Source organism: Zingiber officinale, chromosome 6A, assembly GCF_018446385.1.
Source record: "Zingiber officinale cultivar Zhangliang chromosome 6A, Zo_v1.1, whole genome shotgun sequence".
NCBI classification, from domain to species: Eukaryota; Viridiplantae; Streptophyta; class Magnoliopsida; order Zingiberales; family Zingiberaceae; genus Zingiber; species Zingiber officinale.
The window spans coordinates 94,965,550-94,989,478 of NC_055997.1; the positions used below are offsets into that span (position 1 = coordinate 94,965,550).

General features: G+C 37.5%; 3 protein-coding genes across 3 annotated transcripts; all 3 read right to left on the reverse strand.

Annotated features, from left to right (window-relative positions):
• Nucleotides 1-1,658: 1,658 nt before the first annotated feature.
• LOC121997002 (conserved oligomeric Golgi complex subunit 4-like) lies at nt 1,659-6,611 on the reverse strand. Its single transcript, XM_042551208.1, has 2 exons — nt 4,873-6,611; nt 1,659-2,422 (listed from the first exon to the last, which is right to left on the reverse strand). The coding sequence occupies exons 1-2, from the start codon at nt 6,553-6,555 to the stop codon at nt 1,793-1,795; spliced, it is 2,313 nt and encodes a 770-aa protein (XP_042407142.1). The 5' UTR covers nt 6,556-6,611; the 3' UTR covers nt 1,659-1,792.
• Nucleotides 6,612-7,973: 1,362 nt separating this feature from the next.
• LOC121994207 (putative pumilio homolog 8, chloroplastic) lies at nt 7,974-12,214 on the reverse strand. Its single transcript, XM_042548321.1, has 5 exons — nt 10,828-12,214; nt 10,523-10,685; nt 9,349-9,512; nt 8,411-8,669; nt 7,974-8,322 (listed from the first exon to the last, which is right to left on the reverse strand). The coding sequence occupies exons 1-5, from the start codon at nt 11,991-11,993 to the stop codon at nt 8,215-8,217; spliced, it is 1,860 nt and encodes a 619-aa protein (XP_042404255.1). The 5' UTR covers nt 11,994-12,214; the 3' UTR covers nt 7,974-8,214.
• Nucleotides 12,215-13,603: 1,389 nt separating this feature from the next.
• LOC121997003 (RNA helicase aquarius-like) lies at nt 13,604-23,645 on the reverse strand. The gene is made up of 14 exons (XM_042551209.1): nt 23,107-23,645; nt 22,911-23,003; nt 22,274-22,336; nt 21,822-21,908; nt 21,585-21,737; nt 21,351-21,508; nt 20,718-20,952; nt 20,517-20,627; nt 18,295-19,353; nt 17,913-18,176; nt 17,417-17,602; nt 14,831-15,982; nt 14,388-14,738; nt 13,604-14,296 (listed from the first exon to the last, which is right to left on the reverse strand). The coding sequence occupies exons 1-14, from the start codon at nt 23,542-23,544 to the stop codon at nt 14,069-14,071; spliced, it is 4,578 nt and encodes a 1,525-aa protein (XP_042407143.1). The 5' UTR covers nt 23,545-23,645; the 3' UTR covers nt 13,604-14,068.
• Between the last annotated feature and the right edge of the window lie 284 nt (nt 23,646-23,929).

Below are 23,929 nucleotides of genomic sequence, written 5' to 3' on the forward strand. Positions count from 1 at the left end.
CGACCAAGTAGTCCCAGCCTGGATGTAATGAATAGAGTTATTGCTTGCTTTCTGTTCGACCATATTGTTGTCAAAAAGCTACCCTTTGCCTGACCGAACATGTATCCTGCTTGAGAGTAGTGGTCCGGGGAGGTTGTTGCTTGGCTATTGACCTTAATCGTGGGCATTTCTAGAGCAGTCATTCGGGCCAGATTGGGTCGATCGAGTGGTCGCGCCCGACCAGACAGACGATGCCACCACTCGACTTAATTGGCTTGCTTCCTAGGCATGGGCCTTTGACTGCTCTAACTTTAACCTCTACGTCTACTGCTTTTCTTCTACTTTGACCCATTGGTGGACCCCCTTTACCCCCGCATCACTAAATTTAGTCACTAACTCTAAAATAATTAGGAAATTACCATGAATGAGAAAATGAACATATAATCTAAAAAATATTACCTTTGGAAATAAGTTAAACTAAGTTGGTAAACTAAGCAAAACAATATGATGAGATGCATACGCACATAAGGGGTGGATTAGAGATTATATAATATTTTAGATTAAGAGATCCTTATCACATTGTAGGTAGGTAGTATGGTATAGAAGAAAACAAAATATGCTATTTTAACAAAGTTAAATATAAACCATATTTGGCAACTAAATATGCATAAATATAAACAATAGTCCTAGTAGATGATTGTACAAATCCAACCAATGGTAAACAATAGTCCTAGTTAATGATTGTTGAAATAATATGTTTTCATAAATAAAGTTCAATGAAGTAGCTAAATGACAATGCTTAAGATAATTTAATCATAAAACTTTCATAAAACTAAGTTAAACTAAGTTGATGAACTAAATTAAACTAAATTAAACTGAGTTAAATTCAATTATAATGAGAGTATTAAAATAAATAAAAAATTCAAAAACACATAAATTGCTGAAAAAAATAAAAAAAAAACCCTATAATCTAAAATTATTACTTTTGGAGACGATGATGGATGTTTTGACATTGTCCTAGATGAGTAATTTTATAGTTAGATGGAAGTTTTGTATTAGAGGGAGATCGTGCGATGGGACGAGGACGAGCTAATGTGGTGAGATGAGAAGGAACTAATGTGGTGAAGTCAGAGTTGGATCTTGAATCTTCCAAGAACAGATCAGTTAGCCGAGGGTACAAACCAGACAACAAAAATGTCGGAGAACAAAGACGCTAGTGAAAATGTCGATAGAGGTGAAGAAGCCAAATTGCAAGAGAGTCAATGATGTAGGAGCTTCGACCAGTGAAGCGCTGAAGATGATGTGACAGAAATATCGAGACCGAAGAGAGAATTAGAGTTTTGTGATTTTGCTGATGAAGCGGGATTTCGAGGTCATCAGGAGATTTTTTTTGGGAAAACACAAAAGTGGTTCAATTCGAGATGGCTCGAGATGCCGTTGTTTTTTTCCTACTTCAGACGAGCACACGATGTGGGCGAGGGGTAAAACGGATATAAGATACCTGCTTCAGTAATTTCTAAACTCACATACATGATTTAAGTAATATGTAATTTTACCTACGTGATTCGGTAATTTACTGAAGTTTGTTTGTCAATTTATCTGTTCTCTATTGGCTAATATGACCTAGTAGCTAATATGACCTAGTATAGCATGTCATATATTCCCATCAACTTAATGAATGACCAAAATCAATATCAATCTCTCATTTGAAGATATAAACAGTAGCAGCATAAAAGTCCTAATATAGTCCCCGGTCCTCATTACCATGTAGAGTAACTTCAAAGGAATAGAGCAAATATAGCAGCAAACCCATTCACAAACTCAAAGCAGCAATAGCTTCAGGCTTAAAGTCAATTCTGAGGCCTAAGATCCTTCTGACCTCAGATGGAGTGAGCAACCATGTGACATGACCTGCATTCTCCCCCCAGAAATCTAAAATCTCTGTGACTTTCTCAAAGTTAAGGATGGTTGACATTTGTGAAAGTCTGGCAAATTTGTCTCGAACAGGTCTCTGTGACATTTCGGAGAAATGGTTGATGAGTGCCCTCACCTCCCTGTCGAGCTGGAGGCCACCCAGTTGGCTGAACCTTTTCTGCACCATGATCACTTCAAGTCGCTTCACAATGAAATCGAGTACCATGTAAATGAATGAATCATAGTTGTTGGATGTCATCAGAGGTTGGAGCCACAAGGTGTTGGTCTCGACTCCATGAAGAAGCTTTTGGACCCATGGGTCGTTCAGCTCATGTTCTGCATATTCTGAGTCATCAAGCTCATAGCTGACGGTGGCTACAGTGTCCAGAATGGGTCGGATACGAGGTGAGATGGTTGCCACAAGCTGTTCCAAACCTGCATGTAGAATTTGCTTAAATCCAGTGCTTATGTCACTAAGCTCAGCTAAGAAAGATTTCACTTTTTCTCTGTCTGTTGGTGTGGGGAAGACCTGGTCGCAGTTAAAACAAGACATCAGTATAGCACGAAGAGAACAAGGAACGGAAGACAAAAATTGAACAATTCTTAAGGTCTTTTTCCAGTTATGAAAGCAATAATGGGGAAGTGAAACTACTGATGTAACGAAAATGCTCTATAAGCTAAGGTTGACATCCTCGCAGTCACCTTCTTACAAAAGCAAGAAAAACAGCCAACAAAGAAAACATCATCCAGTCAACAACATGATTTAGTTGCTCATTCACTTTGCACCAGACTTGGCAAGTCAAAGCTACATTGTAGTGCTCTGAACAAGGAAAGAGCTGCTTTTGCTAATTCTAATTTATTTTAGCTATCAGTTACTTGGATCACAACAACTTTTGCCATCTTAAATAACTCCATGACAAAAATATAAAGGGTATCAACCATATTCTGTCATACAAAAGGAAGTAGTCGACATGGTAGTATATGCTTATGCAACGAGCAATGGGCATATGCTGATATATGCATATGCAGTAGTGAATTGCTTTAATTTTATATTGGGTCAAGAAGGCCAAACTAGATTATAAATTCATCAAAAATACCATACCTTATTTGATTTGAAGTAGCCATGGATTATCATATAAGGAGGAATATTTCTTTTGCTGCTCAAAAAATATGTGCTATGTGTTCAAGAATGAAGAATTATTCTTGGGCATGTGCAATGATACAAGTAGCCTGTATTGAATAGCTTATAACTTTGTCAAAGAGAAAAGGAAGGAGGCATATGATAATTGTGAGGATGTAAACTGGAAGCATCTCTAGAATTTGATTTGTAAGTTTATCCTAGGGTTCAAAATTTCATGTGGAAGGAAGCTTGGAAAAAAAATTCCTACTATTGTTTGGTGCATTATTGACCATAAGGTCTATTCTGAGTTTATTTAACCGTGAAAGTGAGGTAACTAGTTTAAATCGTTTCTGTAACTTTCCTTATGCTAAGGAGGTGTGGAAATATAAAAATGAGCTTAAATGTTAGCAAACCATATAAATAGATGATTGATGGAGGGGAAACTCATTTGAGGAGGATGGCTCTATCAGAAGTAATCAACCTGCTGAAGTGAGACTTCTACTGGGTTTTGGCATATATAGAAATCTCAGCATAGTAGTAGTGAAGCAAGGGGTCCCCTACTAATATTTTAGTGATGAAAATTGTTTCTGAGGTAGAAGAGTTTGAAAAGAAGTTGGCTTCAGACAATAGAAGCGGTGCAAGAAGCAACATAGTTGGGTGAATAGTAGTAGTGAAGCAAGGGACTATGTGATGATTTATTGTAATGTTGCTTGGAAGGGTGTGATGCCTGTGCAAGAGTTGCCCTATGTTAGAGGATCTCTCATTGAGATGGAAGTAGTTGAAACTCTAGACAAACCGAGTTTTGATCCTCTTACAGTGGAAAGGAAAAGATGTTTGAATAAGCAAAGAACAACATTAAAATCTATTATCTTTTTAACCATAATTATCTTTCATCACTTCCTATCAATGAGAGTCAATTTCTGGGGTAAAACAAATAATGTGGATATGAAGCTTTGTGAGATATTTTGAAGATTCTAAAGTCTTGGGAGAGCTGGAAAGAGGATAAACTTTAAAGGTAAAATGAAAAACTCCCACTGATTTATTGTTGAAAAAAAATTATTGAACTAGTTTGTATGAAATTAAGAAGAAACAGTAGACTAACCTCTTAATCAAGACTACTCATCGTTCTTGATTCAAAAGCAATATTAAGTATTCATCAGAGGAATAGAAGAACCAACGTGTTGTCATCGCTAATCTCTCTACAAACAACAAACACACATAATCATCTAGATCATGATCTAGTATTATTGGCCAAGCTTAACCTTGCAAACAAAGATTCTGAGGTTTGTACATCTTAATTCTAAGTACTACAATCTACAACTTTCTCTTCTACTAAATCTAGAAAATTTTAAATGTCAACTAGTTATCCTCCCTGGAGGTTAAGATTGGGGTAAAATCATCACATAAGAAAGAACAGAGTACCATAACAGAATATATATATGATCTAATGCAAATTCATCCAATGAAAAAAATCACATTTACTTTAAAATGGTAATCAGATTAGTAGTATGAAATGGTTGAATTGATAAAGTTTGTTCGCATACATTAAAAAATATAAATAACATCTAGTCACGGTAAAGGAGAAGTTGAAAGTAATTTAATTCAGATGTCATGAATCCAGTCTACTTTGTAAACACATGCTGAAGTAAAGGTAATCTAAATATCATGCATCAAATCTTAGTTGCAAACACATGGCATTTGCATCGAGGACTGAATGTCACAGAATACCACAAAATCAATCATTAGTTTGCATAAACTACAAATTAGACTTCATTAGACACTTAAATCATGCTTCAGAACCAGAATTCAAAATTATAAATTAGAAGGACAAAAAGAAACAAGGTAAACACACTATTAACCTGTGCGCATTGCTCCTCAATTTCTTGGCGTAGCTTTAAAACATACTCTGCGCTAACGTCTATGTTGTTCAACATGGTAGCAATCTCTGTACCAGTTTTTTGCACGCCAACACCACCCAAAAACAGCTTCGCTCCTAAGTTAGGTTCTCTCATTTTTTGCTGCAATATTTCTTGGTAGTCCTTGATCAACAGCTCCATTGCAACTCTCAGCACTGCAAACACTGAACTAATGTTTAATGTTGAAATTGACCTCCTGCAGCAGCTCTGAAGCACATAAAATGCATCGTCCACCATAGAAGTTGTCAGACTATCAGCTACAGGCTCATCTATCTCAATAGCCTTCCGCACATTCACCACCATGAAGAACTCTTCAAGGATAACATATGAACCAATCAGCTCTTTCAACATCCTATTAAAACTCCCACTTCTGAATGCCTTGGTAGCTTTGGGGCCAAGTTCCGGGTCAACAGACTCCAAGCCTCTGATCTTTGACACCATGAATTCAGTGTAATCCTCTCCTAGTTGGATCAATGAAAGGATATCCTCCATGTACATCTCAATTTCCCTTGGATCTGGACCCTCAGCGACTCCAACTGAGAGCAAATTGCTGCTCGGGGTTTTGATCTCAGAGGTGAGCCGAGAGAGATGCCGGTGATCCACGTACTTCTTCAGGATCTGGGTGCCCCTAGAATCGCACTCCTCCTGAAGTTCACAGATGGCGTAGACGATCCCATCCTCTCCGCACAGACTCCGTAGAACCTCGTCATTTTCCTGGATAGCGAGCACAATGTCTTTGAAGAGACTGGTGAGGCAGCCAATGAAATCAGGACGCTCAGACTGGGTGATGGCAGCAGCAGCCGCCTGCTCCGCAAGCTCTGCCAGGTGCTCAAACTCCAGGCGAGCACGGAGGGCGATGACCTTCTTCAGGTATGCGACGTATATCTGGAGGCCCTCATCCTGGAGACCAAGAGGAGGGAAGGCCTGGACAACACGGAGCACGGCAGGGTGGTTACGCTGTTCGATGGCAGCAGCCAGTCGCTGGCGGGCAATGGACTCGACCTGGCGCTTGACGTCGAGGAGCTGTTGGCGCTGCTCGTCATTGCTGCTGTTGGGACTGCGGCTGAATCGGGCGTCGATATGCAGGAATTCATGGACGGAGCGAGCAGCCGCTTCGAGATCGTCATCGGCGAGGGCGCGGCGGGCGGCCTCAAGGCAGCGGGACCGATCGAGTGTTGCATCGACGAGGGCGAGGGTGTCCCTGACGCGGGATTGGGCGAGGTCGAGGTCTCGGGCATGTCGGCTGACACGATCAGCGAGTGCGGAGGTAGAGCGGGCGGAGGAGAGGAGGAGGGACGCGTCGGAGCGGGCGATGTCGAGGAGGTGGGAAGACCGAGGGCCAGTGAGGGCAAGGAGGTGGCGATCGAGGTCGGGACGCTGGACAAGGAGGGATTCGAGGCGGGTGTCGAGGGCACGCTGGTAGGCGACGCACTCATGGAGAAGGCGAGTCATGGCGCCCACATCGGTCAGCGACCGCACCAGAGCCACGGCCTCCGCGGCTCCAAAGTCCACCGTCGTCGTCAAGGATTCCAACGAGACGTCGGCGGCGGTGGGAGTGATGGGGGAGGCGGAGGATTTGTCGTGGTCGGCGGACGCCACCGGAAGAGGAGAGGAGACGACCGCCATGGCAGCCAAATGGGGATGGATCTGGCTTTGCCCGGAGTCTTTTGTCCAAACCTTAAATTGAGATGGAATTCTAACAATTTAAAAAAATGACCACAAATTCTTTGGATAAAAGAATTATTTTAAAAAAAAAAATGAAATATATTCCAACAGCATTATTATGTTTAAAAAAATGGATTTGATAAAAAATAAAGGAAAAAAATTAAAAAGGCCCTCGGCTCTTCCCTATTTTCTTTATGATAAAAAAGCTCTATTTTAATATATATATATAAGATACTTATTTTATTTTATTCAATCCTAAAATATTCCTATTTTAGTAAGCTTTGATCAGAATTAATCTAAGCAATTGTGATCAATTGATGTAAATTTTAATAATTATGAATATTGCACTATATTACAGTAGTTTTAGCTAAAACTATTTCAATAATATTTAATTAAATTAGAAGATTTAATCGTTATGTAAATAAATTTAATTATTATTAAAATAATTTTAACTAAAATTATTTAGTAATTTTAGATATATGATAATAATTTTAACTAAAGCTAGTAAAGTACTCAAACAAAGAATAAATAAAAAAAACACCCTTTTAATTGTTTTTTTTTAAACAGTCTCCTGATCTTTGTAAAAAAACAAAGATAGAGAAGGATCAATGATAACATAATAGTTTTTTAAAAAATAATAATTAAGATAACTTTTTATAATTGGCAGAGAATATAGTTGTTGCAATTTGATGACTAAACACTTTGTTATGCTACCATTTAACAGAAAATTATTAGAAACTTAACGCATACTTTAAAATATGTGCACGAAACTCGCACCAACGTGGATTCTCAAGACAAAGCCTATTGCCCATGATCTCCTTTAAAAAGAAAAATTACACTTCATCACAAATTTAACAAAATCAACTAAAGTACATGATAAATTCCAAATTGTATCCTAAATTAAAAATCATGTACATTGACACGAGTTGATAAAATTGCTAAAGAAAAAAACCTCCAATCCCTCTGTTGCTCAATAACATTTCTCTTGATGAAATCAATTCTTAAACAAACAAAATAACCTGTATACTGCAACCAATTAAATAGAAAAAAATATATATATCCAGTTAAGTTTTTTATAACGTTTTGCTGTATTACAATGGTTTCCTATCAGATTTTTTAAGATCAATAATAGTATTACGTGATACAGGAAATAAGAAAATAAGTCCACAAATTGATACTGTATTGAAATTGTCCTAAGCTGTACATTTGTTTTTAGTCAGCTCCCTTCCTGAAACTGAGTCGAAATCTTTTATCTCGTATACTTTGATAGCAATGTTAACACAAATTTGTAGCTAATAATACTGATTTCTGAAATCATAGAATTTTTGTTAATCTCATAAACAACTTCGACAAACAAATTCCAAAACTTGTTGGAGGGAAGCATTTTCAGTCTCACAATTCAGCTGATCTGAGAAAAACAACCTTTAAAGTGTACAACAAAATTTGCATGGTGAACTAGACAGCAACCTACCACGAGAACAACTAGTAAGCACATTGCTAAACATTAAACTTATTCTTACAGTTCTAGAACTTGATAAATAAGAAAGGATGTCTAAACTATAACTAGTTCGTAGATAGTTTTACGACAACAGATATTCCTGATCAATCTCTGAATCCACGTTACTTTTTCGAAAGCAGTTTGGAGTAGATCTGCCTGCAGTGAGGGTTTGTTCTCAAAATTGGTGCATAAGGACGAATGGCTTTATCGAGTGCAGCATGGCAAGGACCCTGCGTTAGAAATAGATTATTAGTCATGAGAAGAAGATTGTGGCAGTTGAATCTGAGAGTATCTTTTCATAATGAAATTGCAAACTACCTCGGAATATTCAAGGGCTCGTTGGATGGGATAGTTAGCATAAGGATGTTGCAGTAATTGGTCAAAGTGAGGGAAAGAAAGTAGTTCATTTATGAAAATGGCTGGAAAATCTTTTCCAAAGTACGAGAAGCATCTTTCCACCACATTACTGCTGAACTTTTGGGTGGAAAGTTCAACATATCTCCCTTGAAATTGAGATGCCAAGATTGCAAGTGCAAAAGGCTTCTCCAATTCGAGCACTGCTTGGACAACATAGTTTCTGAAATAGAAAGTACAGTATAAATTTGATGATTCTGTATCGAATATAGAGCATAGTTTATGTACTACCGATAACTAGGGTAAAAATATAAGCAGTAAGTTCTAATGCAAGAGTGTAGGAACTAACGATAAGGGGGTTTCAATATTATAAAAAAGAGGGCTTCTATGTAATTAAAAAAAACTACTGTTAAATACTACACTCCTCTATTTCCTAATACTTAGCCATTCAAATGTGCATGTTGATTGTCAATCTGGATCACTTGAGGAGTTCGACATAAAAACTCTAAATCAAAGTTCATCATCCGGATTAGGGAACTAAAAGCAAGGACAAGATAAATGCAACAGTCAGAAGAGCAAATAGCTTAGTGCGATAATAAGAGAAACAAAATGTGACAAATGTCCAATCCTGAAGGCCTACAAAATCTGACTAGCTAAAAAGTGGTGGTTCAGTAACTAGGAAATTAAGTTTCTACAAGATCGAGCACATGATCAGTCACATAAAAAATTCAAATGCAGGCAATCTATCATATCTACTATACCTATCAGATTGCCATGTCAATTGGAGGATGAAGCGCAAAAGAGCAGCTCAGTGCCCTCAGGCTCAAAGAAATGCAGTCAAGGAAAGATCAATACCCAATCCTACGAGTATAGAACTTGTAGTTTATGAGTAAAATGTTTACCCATATGGATCTTCAGCTAGTTCAAAGCCATTAGCAGCAACAACTGCAACTAACTTTTGCTGGTATTCTCCAGTAAAATCATGTATACATTTTTGTAGCACACAGCAGCCATGTCGATGAGTAGCAATGTCAACACAATACATTGCAGCAGCTTCAAAAATGAACTGTAATATAGAAAGACACAATAAGTTGGCGAATCACAAAGAACTAGCTGGCACCAATTTCATAAATAGAAACATCAAATATAATGGGTACATTCTTCATGACTAAACTAGAGTTTAATAGAAAGGGTACCAATTTCAAATCAGATGTGTCAATATCTTCAGACACCAAAGAGATTCTCTTAAAAAATTTTTGTCAAAACTCAACTACAGAAGTTGATTAGCATATTTTCGATTAAGAATATAAATTATACCAATCGTATTAATCCTCAAGCATAGTCAAGATAAGTGCTTTCTATGAGCAACAATGAGATAATATGATATGAAGCATTCATCTTACAATAGATCTTAAGATACGTCTAAGGTAAAAGAAAGAGGGTAAGTGGTAGAGTTGTGTCATAGCCTATTGAATGCACACTAGCTCTAAACCATAAAAGATATGGTTACAAGACCTGGGTCACAACAAACCTTCAAATGGTGTTTGTGTCAAGATTAAGAGATTCCAGTGCATGTTAAGTTCAATGATGTTAAAAGAAAATTTAAAAAAATGATGTCAAAATGACCATGTAAGTCCATATTCTATTTTAAGATGTACTGGCATTCAGTTGCATCTGTATGGAAGATAATTCTAATAAGCTAACAGCCAAAACAGAGTAATAGGAGTTCATTTTCTGGCATTCTAGACTTTGCAGGGTGTGGCAGATGAAACTAATAGAAAAAAGGAATGGATGAAAATGTATTAAATCGGCTAGGCATCTAGAGTTGTTCAAGGTCATAGTTTCACAAATAATTAAAAGACGATCCACATTTAACAAAAAAAAAAAATCTAAGGTTTAAGGAATTGAGAAATGATGGATCTAAAAGAAATTACAAATTATCATTGAGGATCATCAAAAAGTATGATTCTTAGGATAAAAACTTCAGGTAATGATCAAATCAAGATGACTATCATTGAATAGGAAACATTAATCTCATTCACAAAAAAATGTTTTCCTTGACTAGTAAGTCAGTACCTTATTATCCTCAGATGTAAAAGTTTCCAAGCAACGTTGAAGAACATGGCTTCCATTCAAGTCCTTAACAAGATTTAGAAACCCAACTCTTAGACCTGATGTAACCAATGAAATATGCCGCTTAGTTTTCACAGTTTCTATCAACTTCTGTACTGCCCTGGTCCTGAGAAATACATCCAAATAGTATCATGTAAAGTAAGATCACAAACTTTCAATGATTGGCAGAATAAGTTGATATTAAAATCAGAGTTGTTAGCATGAACAATAAAGAGATAACTTCATGAAAAGAGAAAGTTACTACTCACCCATGAATATTTAGGGAGATTTCAACAAGATTAGTAGGATTTTTGTTAAGCATGAGTAGGATCTTCGTCAGTTGTTCTTCATTGCATTTTTCCAGCAATTTCTGGATGAGATAATTTCCAAAAGGATCGACCATGAGCTCCACTGTGTGACCGATAACCCCATTAAAAATCATATCAGCCTGATGCTTCCCTTCATCAAGCATCTGCTGCAAGTACCGACAACCATGCTGGTCCTTTGCAAGGAAATATAAGTGCCCTGTGACACTTATCAGACTTTCATGTTTGAGAAAAAGACTAAGACGCTTTACAGATGTTCCATGAGCATTCCTTTGGTTCCTTGTGCAATGAAGCCGCGTTCCCCGTGCAGAACCTGCTTCAGGAATGTTCCTTACCGTTCTCATTGGCTGATGCCCAACATTAATAGTAATCTTCGCGGAGTTGTTAGGTAATTTTAGGGCATCCGATGCATTTATAACCCTGAAAGGAGCTATTGTAGTCATCTCTGATTGTAATAACGCATCAGAGATTGGATATGGTTCATTAAGAAAGGAAGTATAATCTCCAGAAGTGTTCCGCCAATAACGAGAATCCGCCAATGGAAGTAGACCAGTGCCCAATTCTGCAGCTTCATAAGAGGACTTCCTGAGCAACGGATCTACCAAGTTCGCAGCTCCAGGAAAATGCTCCTGCAATTGAGGTGGAGACGGGTTCCAGTTCCAATTAATCAAAGAATCTCGTCCAAAAGGGTTGAAGAACGCCTCGCATCCCTGATCGACAAGACGATTATGGTCAAATCCAATTGATCGGTTGTGAGTCGCCGATGCCGGAGGACAAACCGGTTCTTTCAGATCAACGCCGAGGCGCACATCTTGAAGTTTCTCGACCAAAAATGCCTCCTCCCCCGTCGTGCTGGAGTCCACCGACTTACAGGCCCCTTCGACCAGGGAGGGACTTGCCGGTCCCGACCCGGACGACGAAGACGACCGATCGGAGCACGAACCCCCCTCGTACCGCGGCGACACGCCGATATTGCAGAGCCCGTTCAGAATCTTGTCACAGATACGGGAACCTTCCGCGTCTCCGCCATAGTAAGCGTCGAGATGAAGGATACGGGGAATATCCTCCAACAACTTCTCAATATCCTGCTCCGCAGGATCCCAGGCCATCGCCGCGTCTTCTACCGCTCAACAATTCATAAGAATCGACGAACAAAACTACCCGAGAGGAGGAAGACGATTGTCGATTGCGAGAGTATTCGCAGCGGGAACAATCTCGGGCGAGCCGAACTTGAAGAGGAAGAGGAAGAGAAAGACGACGAGAGCAGAAGCGGAAGAAGAGTGTGAGGCGCCAGACCTCTGCAGAAGAGGAAGAAGAGTGTGAAGCGCCAGGCCTCAGCGAAGGGAAGGGGTTTACACGGGCTTTATATACAGATCGAGGAAGAACAGTGGAACACGACACAGCGAAAGCGACGAGTGGAAGCGCGACACGCCACTCCGAGTCTCGCTCTGCCGTACGCTCGCTCCCGTAAAGTTCTTTTGGGTAATCATAAAATAATTTTTTTTTAAAAAAAATACGATATTTAAACAAGGAAGGATATTTATTAAATATTCTTCTTCCTTTTTGTCAGAGAAAAGAACGCCGAGACGAATGCGTTCGCCGCTGAAATATCTCCTCCCGATGAACCCCTGTTTCCGTACCAGATCCTTAAAAAAAATATGACACCTTTTTTAATTTTACAAAAAATTGAATGATGTTGGATTAGACCAGATCCGATATATTTGGGATAAGAATTTGATCAGGCTTTCAGGCTCAATTCTTAGTTATCCATTGAGACTGTTTTTAACGGTAAAAAAAAACATCAATTGTTGATTGGGTTATGATATTAATTTGATAGAGGACCCTTGTGAGCTTGCAGCCTCTTTGCGAGTGGGTGCGACAAGCAAAATGTCGATCAGAACAAATTAAGTTCAGTTTTAAAAAACTATCAGTTAATTCGGATAAATGCCTGTTTTAAAGTTCAAATTTAATTAAACTGATTAGATCAAAAATATCAATCTTGTTACTTGTTAGCTGTTATTTCACTCGATTAATGATTGTTAAACTTGAAAAAATCAATTAAATATTTAATGAAAAAAATCAATTAATTTGATTTAAATATTTAGCAATCAATCATTAGATAATGAAAAAATCAATTAATTTGATTTTAGATCGAATTAACCGTTTTATCAATTCAGTCATTCCATTTTTATTTGTTCAATTTTATTAGAAAGTTGAATTGGTTTAATTAATTTGAAAAGAAATGATTTGTTGAATTTCAATTTAAATGATTCATTCGATTGCTCACCTCTAATCCTCGTGGCCTTCTTGCAAACTCACCGAGGGTGAATTTTCCTTCACGAGATTCTCGGCTAGGAGTGAAGAGAAACTAGAAAAATGCTCGATGATATGGGAATAGTTTCGAGGTAGAGATTGAGGCATCCAATGGCTTCCATGAATAAGGATAACAAACTGAATAAATGAATTCAGTGGGAATCTTAATGAATTAGTGTCGATATATCATAAAGATTTCATCTTTATGTAATCAGTAGGATGAAAAAATATTTCTCATACCATCTTGCATATGGGTCAAAAACAAAAATCAAGCAAGAATTCTTTTTTGTTCAAAATGTATGTTTAAACAAATCAGAGATTTAATTTTTTGCTCATTCTACATGATCATAATAAAAAATTTTGGAGAGCATAACAAAGGTAAACACCAAAACCTCCCCTGCATTAGTTACTTAATCACATCATAAACGGAATGATATTGCAAATTTTTAAATTCTTTTCAAATTCCATCGAAACCAATGAACAAGGCTGCCCGAAAAATGGATACTACCTCACCTGATGTACATGGAATTTGAAACAGAGAAGATATACTAGAACTCTGTAAATAAGTTAGATGAATGCCTACCAAGGATGAACTAATATACCATCTCGGTGTCATCCTGTACAATCGCCCTGTTGTTTCTACAAGAATACACTATCCGATTTCTAAAATATTCTGCACCCTTTGACCAATTGTGTTCGGCATTACTCATCAAATCACCAGAAAGAAAATTTTCAATATCTTGTGTTTCATCAAGAGTCAGTCAGCTCTTCACATCAGGCAACAGATCCATATTGGCTTACTGCAGGGGCTGAAGTTTAACCTGTGAGATAAGTTGCATACAGTCAACGCAGATGGATTAACTTTGGTGATTCACGACATGCCATCTTCATCTTTCTTATCACTTTCAAGTGTTTCGCCGTCCGCATCTCCATTAACAAGAGGCAAATTAGTGTCGTTAGAATGGTTCTCAGAGGTTGGTTCCTGAGGCCCAGTATACATATCAGTGTCCTCAGAATGGCTCTTGGAGCTTGGATCCTCAAGTCCATTTTCATTGTCCTGCATTTCCTGGTGAGGCGTGTAGTGGCTCATCAGCTGCGCCTGTTACTCAAGAAAGCAGGTCAAATACTTGCCTAATAGTTTGAGAGAAAAGCGCAAAAAGTTTAAGTTACACACTAATTTGCAATCATACCTGGTAAAGTTGATGCATCCTAAAGTTAACTAAGTTATCCATCTCCTGGGTATCACCAATGAAGTGAATTGTACCTCCTTCTCCAACTAGACGATCAGTAAAGGGACTGGTCTCGTCAAGATTTAGAGCCAACTTATCAGGCCTCTGAAGTAGAAGTTGAAAAGTTGGCTGTAATTCATAGCATTGTTCAAAGAGAGAGCGCCGGCAGAAAATATAAAGCCCCAAACGCGCACGTGACATTGCAACGACTAATCTCCTAACATCACGTAGATGGCCAACAAATCGAGTGCGTACAAGAGACAACAAAATAAAATCATTTTGTTGACCCTGGAATTTGTCAACTGTCATCACCTGCTAAGCAAAAAATAATAGTTGATTTGGATAATATTAAAGGATATTCTAAGAAAATTTAGACAGTGATGACTAGGAATTGGCAAGCTTGCCTTGCTCGGTGCTCCAATTCCAGATGTCATGCATCTCCTATTGATAACATCCCGAATCAGAAGCTTTTGACCATTGTATGTTGTCAAAATAGAAATTTTGCTGGCCGGGTATCCTAGAAGTCGCATGTATATATAAACACTTACAATATACTCAGCCTCGCCTTCATTCTGATAAAACCATGGAGAAGGAGCAGTTTCACCTTTCCCATGGTAATCAGGGACATCTATTAGTTGATATTCGAAAGAGAATCCAGCATTAGCTTTGTGAAACATAACTTCCTCATGTACATAAGGAAGATCGCCAAGATTTCTGTATCTCCAATTATAAAGTTTGGCTATACTTGGGCGAGCTCTACCTTGGGCATTAAGCTCAATGTAAGGAACGCCTAGACGAACAAACCTAGTGAATAAACTTTGATCCATGTGACTATACTTTTGAAAGGCCATATTTTTTACAACAGGAGGTAGTTGGTGATGATCACCAATCAAAATGCAGCGTTTAAGCCGAGCATATCCATCTTCCTGGCGTTGAAGCAACATTGGAATAAAGGTCTCTATCTCGAGTATTTGTGCACTTTCTTCCATCAACAAGTTGTCATATTTAAAACCCAACTGAAGGAAGTCCTTCCTCTTCAATGCTGCATGAGTACAAGTCATAGCTACAATCTTAGCTTGCTTAGTCATCAGATAATTTGCTCGATCAGCTGTTGATTTGAGCAACTCAAAGGCCCTGCACTCTTCAAGCTCCTGGAACATGGTAGATAGATGACGGAAGCAACCTTTAGCGGCCCTCATGTCCTTCCCAAATGATTCACCTGTGAAAACAGGCTGGGGACTATTGGAGAAGAATTCTGTAAATGGAAAGCGGTCTTTCACAAAAGATGGTTTATCTTGATTCTGAGAACAAGAAGCTAAAAACTGCTCCCAGCGCGAGTAAACATGAAGCAACCAGAAATATCCAGCAGTTTCACAAGTGTACCCTACATCTTCGGGAAGCTTAAGGGATCTTGCAAGTCTCTCAACTTCACTTAGAAGCTCTAGCCGTCGCACTAGCATAGCATTGACACGACCTTGACGACTAAAATCCAAATCTGTTGCCAACTCTTGTTCACCTTGACCCAAACGAAGAAGATACCTGGCAGGTACATCTCTCTGACAGTAACACCATGGTTAGTTCAGAACATTTTTTCAAAATAATAATAATAAAACCCATAACACTAAGCATTTATATCAGGAATAAAGAAAAGGAATGCTAGTAGATGAAGGGAATAAACCCTTATATTCTTAAGAGCGTAAGCATTAATAAGTAATAATGTAAAGGATTTAATCCTACATCAGTAAGGGCAGCCCGGTGCACAAAGCTCCCGTCATGCGGGGTCCCAGGGAAGGATCCATTATACGCAGCCTTACCCTGTTTTTTGCAAAAGGTTGTTTCCAAGATTCGAACTCATGACCTTTTGGTCACACAGCAACAACTTTACCGTTGCGCCAAGGCTCCCCATCATTTAATCCTACAGCATTTTAGATATGGGGTTTAATGTTTAGAGGCCTATGTGTGATGGTTATCCCATAACCGTATATAATACAATATTTATTGTTCCCTCAATTCTATATGACATCAGAACCCGACCTTTCAGGGTTAGAGTAAGTTTACAAGCCTGGTCACACTTGTTATTGATTTTGTGCTAAGGTGCAGGTACCAAATACCAAGGAACTATCTATACATAAGTTAGAAAGCTATAGATTAGTAGGTTTCGGTTTGACCAAAGTAGTGATGAGGATTACTGGATTAGATATCTTAATGAACCATCATAAGTTGTGTGTTTCATTAATTAAGTTTTGTTTTATCTATGTATATTATATCACATTGTTTTTCATTATGAACATGTTTTGTCTACATTTTGTTATGGCAGCCTCTCTAGTTAAATGTAACAAGTTGAAAGTAGAAAGTAACTAGCTTGCAAACGAGCGTTAAGAGTTAAAAATTAATAAACAATAATGTAGTGTGTTTGGTCCCACATTACTATTTTTTATTAGAGTTATGTTTGGAGCCCTATGTATATCCATCTAAAATTTAACCCATTAACGTATAAAGAGCAGCCAGTGCACGAAGTTTCCGCCAATATAGGATCCCGGAGAGGGGTTGGACAATGTTGGATATATTGTACCTGCATTGCTAGAGATTGTTTCCACAACTTGAACCCTTGACCACAAGGTCACACGACAACAACTTTACTGTGAGCCAAGGCTCCTCTTCATCCCATTAACATATGCATTACAAAATTTCCTATTCCCCAAATTTTACAAAAATCAACAATATTCAAGATGGATAACCAAAGAGAAGATATACTAACAACGGAACAATCAAATAGAGAACAACTATGTCTAGCATATCAAACTTAAGATGTAGAGGATAATAAAAATGATATCCCATCAAAATTTGTGTCATATTTTGGAATGCCACTGGACTTGAGTATTTTCTAGCATTTATTGGGATATCAAACAATTTGATTCAAAATCAGCTAGTGAAAACAAATTACAATGTCGTGAGGAATGAAAATGCATTTATTAAGATAAAGAAAATACCTCCATTATCTTCTCAAACAGGTCATTTAGAGCTTGATTGGAGTGAGTGATAATTAAAGTTCGCTGTGAAGGGCAATTATGATAAAGAACATTTAGAATTTGTACAGCAGTATCAGTTTTCCCAGTACCAGGTGGACCAACAACCATTGTCAACCCAGGTTGGATACCAGAAATAATGGCTCCAATCTGCAAAAGAAACATAGATATGAAATAAGTAGTTTGGAGCAGTTAAGTAATGGCATGCTGTAAAGACCACATTAGAAGAAGATGAGAAAGTGAAAGATGGCACAGAGGTTGTAAACGATAAGAAGATAAAGGATCACTTAGAAAGAAGATTGTTCTAATGTTTATTCAGAATTTGAATTGAAGGAAAGAGATGAAGCAATTTTATGCAAAGGAAAATAAAGAACTTCATCATTCTATCAGATTAAGTAAAAATAAGAGAATGCTACAAAAGTTTGCATATTCATATTTTTTGAGATGTTATCATCAGTACCTGAGTCGGTGTAAACCTAACTGAGTTTTGCTTAGGCTGATCTTGGGGATAAGGCCCAGGATCAGGAGGGACATATGCCTCAGCAAAAAACTTTTCCTTCTCGACACCATTAGTGGTCATCTCATGGTCATTTTGATTATTATTGTCGGTATTCTCATTCCCTAGAAGTGCACGAGAGTCACTCTTCATTGTTTTTGGAAGGCGAATGCGAAATGGAGGTCTTGGATGCAAATCCTCTGAACCATCTGGCCGAACAAAGCAAACCTGCAAGTCATGAAACATCTATATGTAAGTAACTTAACAACCTCATATCTTGGATTGGCTCACTGCATAATCAAAGCAGAGTGGTCAAGGTACTAAATATTCAAACCATAATTTTTACCTGAAAATCTGGAAAGCTATCTGTCAAATGGTTGGCATCAAGAAAAGTGTCTTTAAAATCTACTACGTCCAAAAGATCAGGCATGTTATGCCATTGTGCAGAAGAAGGATTACCATAACCCAAAAAGATGTTATGCAACCAATCAGGAACTATGCAAGACTCATTCATAAGGTCTCTTATGGAGTCCAAAATTGCTTTGAAATTATTTTCTTTAGGCTTCCTCCGCATCAAAATGTTAAATGTTCCATATACATCTTCTGCACCTTTTTCAGCAATATCTGTAACATCCATGTGATACTGTGCTGTGTCCAGAGCAATTGTCACTGTACGAAGATCACCCTTAGGTGGCTTCCATTCATCTCTTTTAATTCTACCAGTGAAATCATTCATAAGAACACCTTCTTCATCATGGATTTCAGTTATTTCACATCCACGTACATATTGAAGGCCAAGCCTCTGTGGGACAGATGACTTGGCGGCTTCCTCTGGACTAAGAGGTTCAAAAGAGGGCCTAATTGACAGTAAAAACAAGACATCATGTTCTTTAAGAGAATCCCATTCTGATCTGATATGTGCTCTATAACTTGCAATGCTATAAGTCACTTCAGCAGTAACAGAAGCTGGTTTGACTTCCCCAATGTTAGGTTGTTTAACTTCTGTGATTTTGAACTGCTTGATTGGAACAGCCATTCTTGACCAGCCACCAAATGCAGTTTCGCCCTCTCTGTTAATGTAAGCTAGAAGATGAGGAACAGCTTCTTGAATATCCTCTCGTATTTCATATGTAGATTCTAATCGAAAAAGATTGAAGTTTCTTAGTAAATAGTCATGTAGCGTCAGAAACTGCAGGTTAAGCTTAGGGAGAGCTAAGCATCCCTCTCCTGAATAATTGATACTTGGAACAAGACTCTCATCCCACATTATTTGCTCATTTGGGTAGAGAGGAAGTGTGTTTATGGCCTCCCTCTGTGACTGACGCTTCTCAAAACAAGAAATAACAACCTCAATGAGGAAATCAGCCCTATTACTCCATAGATCATCTCTTGAAACCAACTTGAGCTTTAAAAAATAAAACCACAACAGCAATAGTGTAAGTGTAACAGCACACTTAGATAAGGTAAATGTTTAAACTCACAAGAACAGGATTCAAATGGAGAAGTTAATTATCATTTGGCTTGGAAAGCACAAAGTTGAATCAAGTACAAGTACTTTCTATCCTTTATTTGTAAAAATTATTGCTTCACTAAGAGTTCTATAAAAGGAAATAGCACTGGCATTTGTTTCACTATCTTACTCGATCTCCTTAATGCAAATTTAGCAGATGGTTTATGTTCCTACAACAAAGTAAAAAAATCAATTGGGATTACTATCACTGATGTGGAGAAGATGAAAAGTGGAAAAAGAATCTCTAGGGTTAATCTTTATCCCATATTATTTTACACAGTTAAAAAGAGCACATACAAACTAGTTTTCAATAATTGCAATTTGCATAGCAAGCAGAATTCACTTTAAACCTACATCTAAGTGACATGATTTATTTCCAAACTAATCCAAGAATGTATCGGGACATTGATTAAAATCATGCAATTAATATTGTGTATATTATGCACTAGCAGCAAGTCACAAGTAAAATAATTAGCAATTTTGAGATATCTTCTAAAATGAAAATACTTTCTTATCCATAACAAGGGTGAGAGAAAGGACAGAAGTACCACTGAACGCACATCCTACTTGATCTCCTTTATGCAAAAAATAATTAATTTCATGGATAGTTTCTGTTAGTAAAATAAGCAACAAAAAAAGTGAATTTCAATCATATTAACTTCTCCAGAAAAATGGACTTAAACCCATTATCTTATAAAATTTGGAAGAACACAAAAATATTCTTCAATTATTTCAATTTCCTTAGTAAGTTGAATTGATTTAAACTAGACCCATGTGAGATGATTTTACTCAACTGATTGAAAAAATGCCTAAACTAGACCATCTTATGTTAGTCCTGCTTAACAAAAGTAACACATTCCTCTGTCAAAAAAGCAAGTCCTCAAGGAGCTAAGTGTTAATCAATTTACATGTCGCGAAGCAGTGATTACTCAAAAAATCAACATAACAAGGAGGTAGGGAAATGCACCAAAATCAGAAAAATATGCATGAAGATAAAAGCAAAAAAAGAATAATTGAAATGAAAAGCACAAAGAAAAGTCATGCTAGATATCACTAACCTTATCACAAACCAAGTCTTTCAGTTCCTCATCAGATAAGACTGATAGCTTCTTTTTAAGATCAGAACGCTTCTGAATTGCCCCAATGTTGCAAAGTGCAAGGTCTCGAAGCTAGAAGGAAAAAAAACTTAAACAGTAAATGCAACACATAGAAATTATAGTTCCAAATGAAAATTTGATTAAGATGGACAAGAGAGGTACCTTAGGGATCTGTTTGAATGCCAATAGTTGAAAAGCTTGCAAATGTGAGTAGTGAGCAAGCAATATATCATCATCACTGAGTTGTGTCCCGACATGATCGTCAATTTCAAAGCATTCATAAAACTGTAGCAAGTCGACCAACTGAGCAAAAAGTCGTCCCTTTTCATGGGCGTATAGTGCACTTAAGTGGCATTTGGAAACAACAGCAGAATCAGCAACAATTGACTTCAAAAACCTATTATATATCACAACCATAGAGCCCTTATACAATCAGGTACAAAATCATCATAAGATGTTATAAATGCAATGCATACACCCATGGGGAAAAAATACCAAAAAGTTAGCTATCAGAGAATTTTTGCCAATTAGCTAAGTTAACCCAATATTACTGGTTGTGATAGATATGATGATTCAGGATCTAATATATTGTCTAAATTGGTAAGCTGAATGACCCCGTCACAGCACTTGTGAATCTATCAGACCTAATACACCATCAACCTTAGATAAACACCAAAAAGCAATCTAATATGTTCTTCTTCCTATGAACAATTTGTGGAACTAATGATTTTCTCAAAATAAATAAATGAAGAATCAGATGTAAATTAGAAAATAAAGTGAAAAAGACAGCAATACCTCCTAGTTGGAAGTTGACTCAAAAGATCAATCAAGAATTCCATAAATCTCTCGCAGTATAAAACAGACAAATCATCAAACAGATTGTCGTGTGAACCACTAAGCTCAGTTTCTTCATGACCACTCTGATTTTGATGAATGACCTTTGAATCAAGAATCTGGCAGACATGTTTCAGTTAAAATTGACTAAAAGATCAAATTATATCTATCAATTCATAAAGTTGAAATAAGTACCTCCAAGAATTCTTCAATTAGGTTTTTGAGAAATCGCACTTCAAGCCTGTTTGATGGATCAACTGGTTGCCCTCCTTTTTTGGCTTCTTTTGCTTCTTTCTTGGTCATTCGTTTCCACTTTTTGATTAAGTGAGGATTAAGGCATAATTCCATCTGTATAAGGACTTAAAATGGTCAACTCACACTAATAATGCACTCAAAATCCGTATAGATGTGCATAGAATTTGTTAATTTCACCTGAAATCTACCAAAAGACAATTTATGCCACAACTGCAAGCTCACTAACTTGAGAACATTGTCACTGACAATTTCATCCTCCAAACTCTGTTAGTAATCATACATCAGATAAGCATAAGATGATATGATACAGCAAAGAATCCAAGACAACATGATCACTAAAACTTAACAAAATTAAACCTTATGGTATAATATGTAAAGTTTCATATATTTGTCTTGAGTACATATGGGGAAGTAATATAAGATGCTGATGATCTAAAGAAATGAGCGCATAAAGGCAACCAAAAAACTAAGAATTTAATGGCAGCATTGCAGCTCAGTTTGTATTGGGATTTAAATTACTTGCAAATGAAGATTCACGTAGTAGCAACATGCATGAATATGCAATTCAGGTAAATAATTGCTAATCTAAAATTTTGTTCTTGGAAAGCAAAAAAGATATGACTGCATACCTGAAAAGCATTAATCATGAACAGCAAGTAATTTGTCTTCTCTGCTATATTTAAGGCTCTTCCCTACATGTGGGCAGATCAAATGTAGTGTTAGCGAATTTGAAATGCAAGGAGCAAAGTAAAATTCCAAGCTTGTGAAGCACAACAATTTCTCTATGATATCTCTAAAATTTAAAGTAAACCACCCACTTTATTAAATTTAGACGATCATTTTTCACTACACACTACATCAGCTACTCTAAAATTTCCATTATCTTCATTTTTTTATTATTTTCTTGCTCTTCTGTTTTTTATTATTTTTTCTCTCCCTATGTAATATCTACTTTTCATTACCAAATCCATTCGCTTTGTTTTTTTTTTCTCTCCCCCAAATTAAATGATATTTTAATATTTAGAGAATGGATTTCATTTCCTAAATTTAAAGAAGTAGTATTCATAAATCTAAATTTAGAAAATGGATAAGGTAGTTAATGTAAAGGGTTTTTTTATGTAAAATGTAAAATTTAACATAAATTGTGTTTAGGGAAGTTGGTGTGGATGCTCTAAGAATGAGCAAAAAAACCAAATTCCTAGAGTGGCTAATAAGCGCAAAGTCAAGACAAAAAGTGCAAATTCCAGGCTATTAAAAAAAACATACCTCTTCCTTCAGCAGAAGAACCCTTTGTAAAAAACCCCTAAATGCATTCTTCCGGTCATGAAAACAAATCCATGCAGCAACATTCTCCCGGAACTATAAAAAGCATGAATTTCGCCAACGGTATCATATGGAGAAAACAAAATTACTTTTCTAACTATTCCTCGAATCAAAACATCAATCTAGTCGAACCACGCACCTTTTCATTAACCATTAAAATCATCGACATCACGTGCTCAAACGTTGAGGTGTCAGGATCAAAGTTGGGCCAGAGATAGTTTTCCAAGTACTGGCTCACTTCTAGGATCATCACCCTTTGTAGCGGCACAGTCTTCCTGCCGTCACCGGACACCAGAAGCTCGGTCTCATAGATCTCCTTCACTAGCTCGGGATCGAACTCCCGCGAGGAGACGCTCCCACCAGCAGCCTTCAGCCAGTTAGCCGCTGCTATCTTGGTGAGCCGGTCTCGCTGGATCTCGAGCAGGGTAATCGAGCTGGGGACACCCGCGTTCGGGCGCTGCTCCGGAGGTTTCTCGACAAGATTCTCTGTCACCGGTTCTTTCCCAGGATCGACGGGGTATTCCGCCACCCGGTGACGCCGGAAGTCGAAGGTGCCGGTGCCGAGGACCTTTGGCATGGCGGATCCACTAAAGAGAAGGTTCGTGGAGAAGAGAGTGTGAGGTAGAGAACCGGTGCTAAGGAGGAGCAGGCGGGCGATCGCAAAACCCTATCATAGCGTCGACTTAGGGATTCTACTTAAAGGACCTTATTCTTACCTAAATTATGATTCCATCCCTTAAATTTAAAATAATTTTTACTCTAGAATAATGTTGTTTAATAAAAAGATAAATTGTCAGCGGAGATATTTATCGTAATTTACTTACATGATGAGAGAAAGAATGAATTTTAGATCCATCCATTATTATTTTTTTAATTTTTAGCTCATATAAGATCGTGCAAATTAATTTTCATTTCCCTTTATATGATGTCCAAATAGCTATTGACCTAGAGATAAGGAGAGG

What these genes read in the sequence shown, in the direction of transcription:
- LOC121997002 (XM_042551208.1), bottom strand. Translation starts at nt 6,555, where the DNA reads ATGGCGGTCGTCTCCTCTCCTCTTCCGGTGGCGTCCGCCGACCACGAC. An exon ending in TTGAGGAGCAATGCGCACAG is followed by an intron (nt 2,423 to 4,872) that starts GTTAATAGTGTG and finishes AACTGCGACCAG; the next exon opens with GTCTTCCCCACACCAACAGA.
- LOC121994207 (XM_042548321.1), bottom strand. Translation starts at nt 11,993, where the DNA reads ATGGCCTGGGATCCTGCGGAGCAGGATATTGAGAAGTTGTTGGAGGAT. An exon ending in CTAGCTGAAGATCCATATGG is followed by an intron (nt 8,670 to 9,348) that starts GTAAACATTTTA and finishes TTTCTATTTCAG; the next exon opens with AAACTATGTTGTCCAAGCAG. An exon ending in GAGCCCTTGAATATTCCGAG is followed by an intron (nt 8,323 to 8,410) that starts GTAGTTTGCAAT and finishes TTTCTAACGCAG; the next exon opens with GGTCCTTGCCATGCTGCACT.
- LOC121997003 (XM_042551209.1), bottom strand. Translation starts at nt 23,544, where the DNA reads ATGCCAAAGGTCCTCGGCACCGGCACCTTCGACTTCCGGCGTCACCGG. An exon ending in TTTTAATGGTTAATGAAAAG is followed by an intron (nt 23,004 to 23,106) that starts GTGCGTGGTTCG and finishes TGCTTTTTATAG; the next exon opens with TTCCGGGAGAATGTTGCTGC. An exon ending in TTCTTCTGCTGAAGGAAGAG is followed by an intron (nt 22,337 to 22,910) that starts GTATGTTTTTTT and finishes GCCCACATGTAG; the next exon opens with GGAAGAGCCTTAAATATAGC.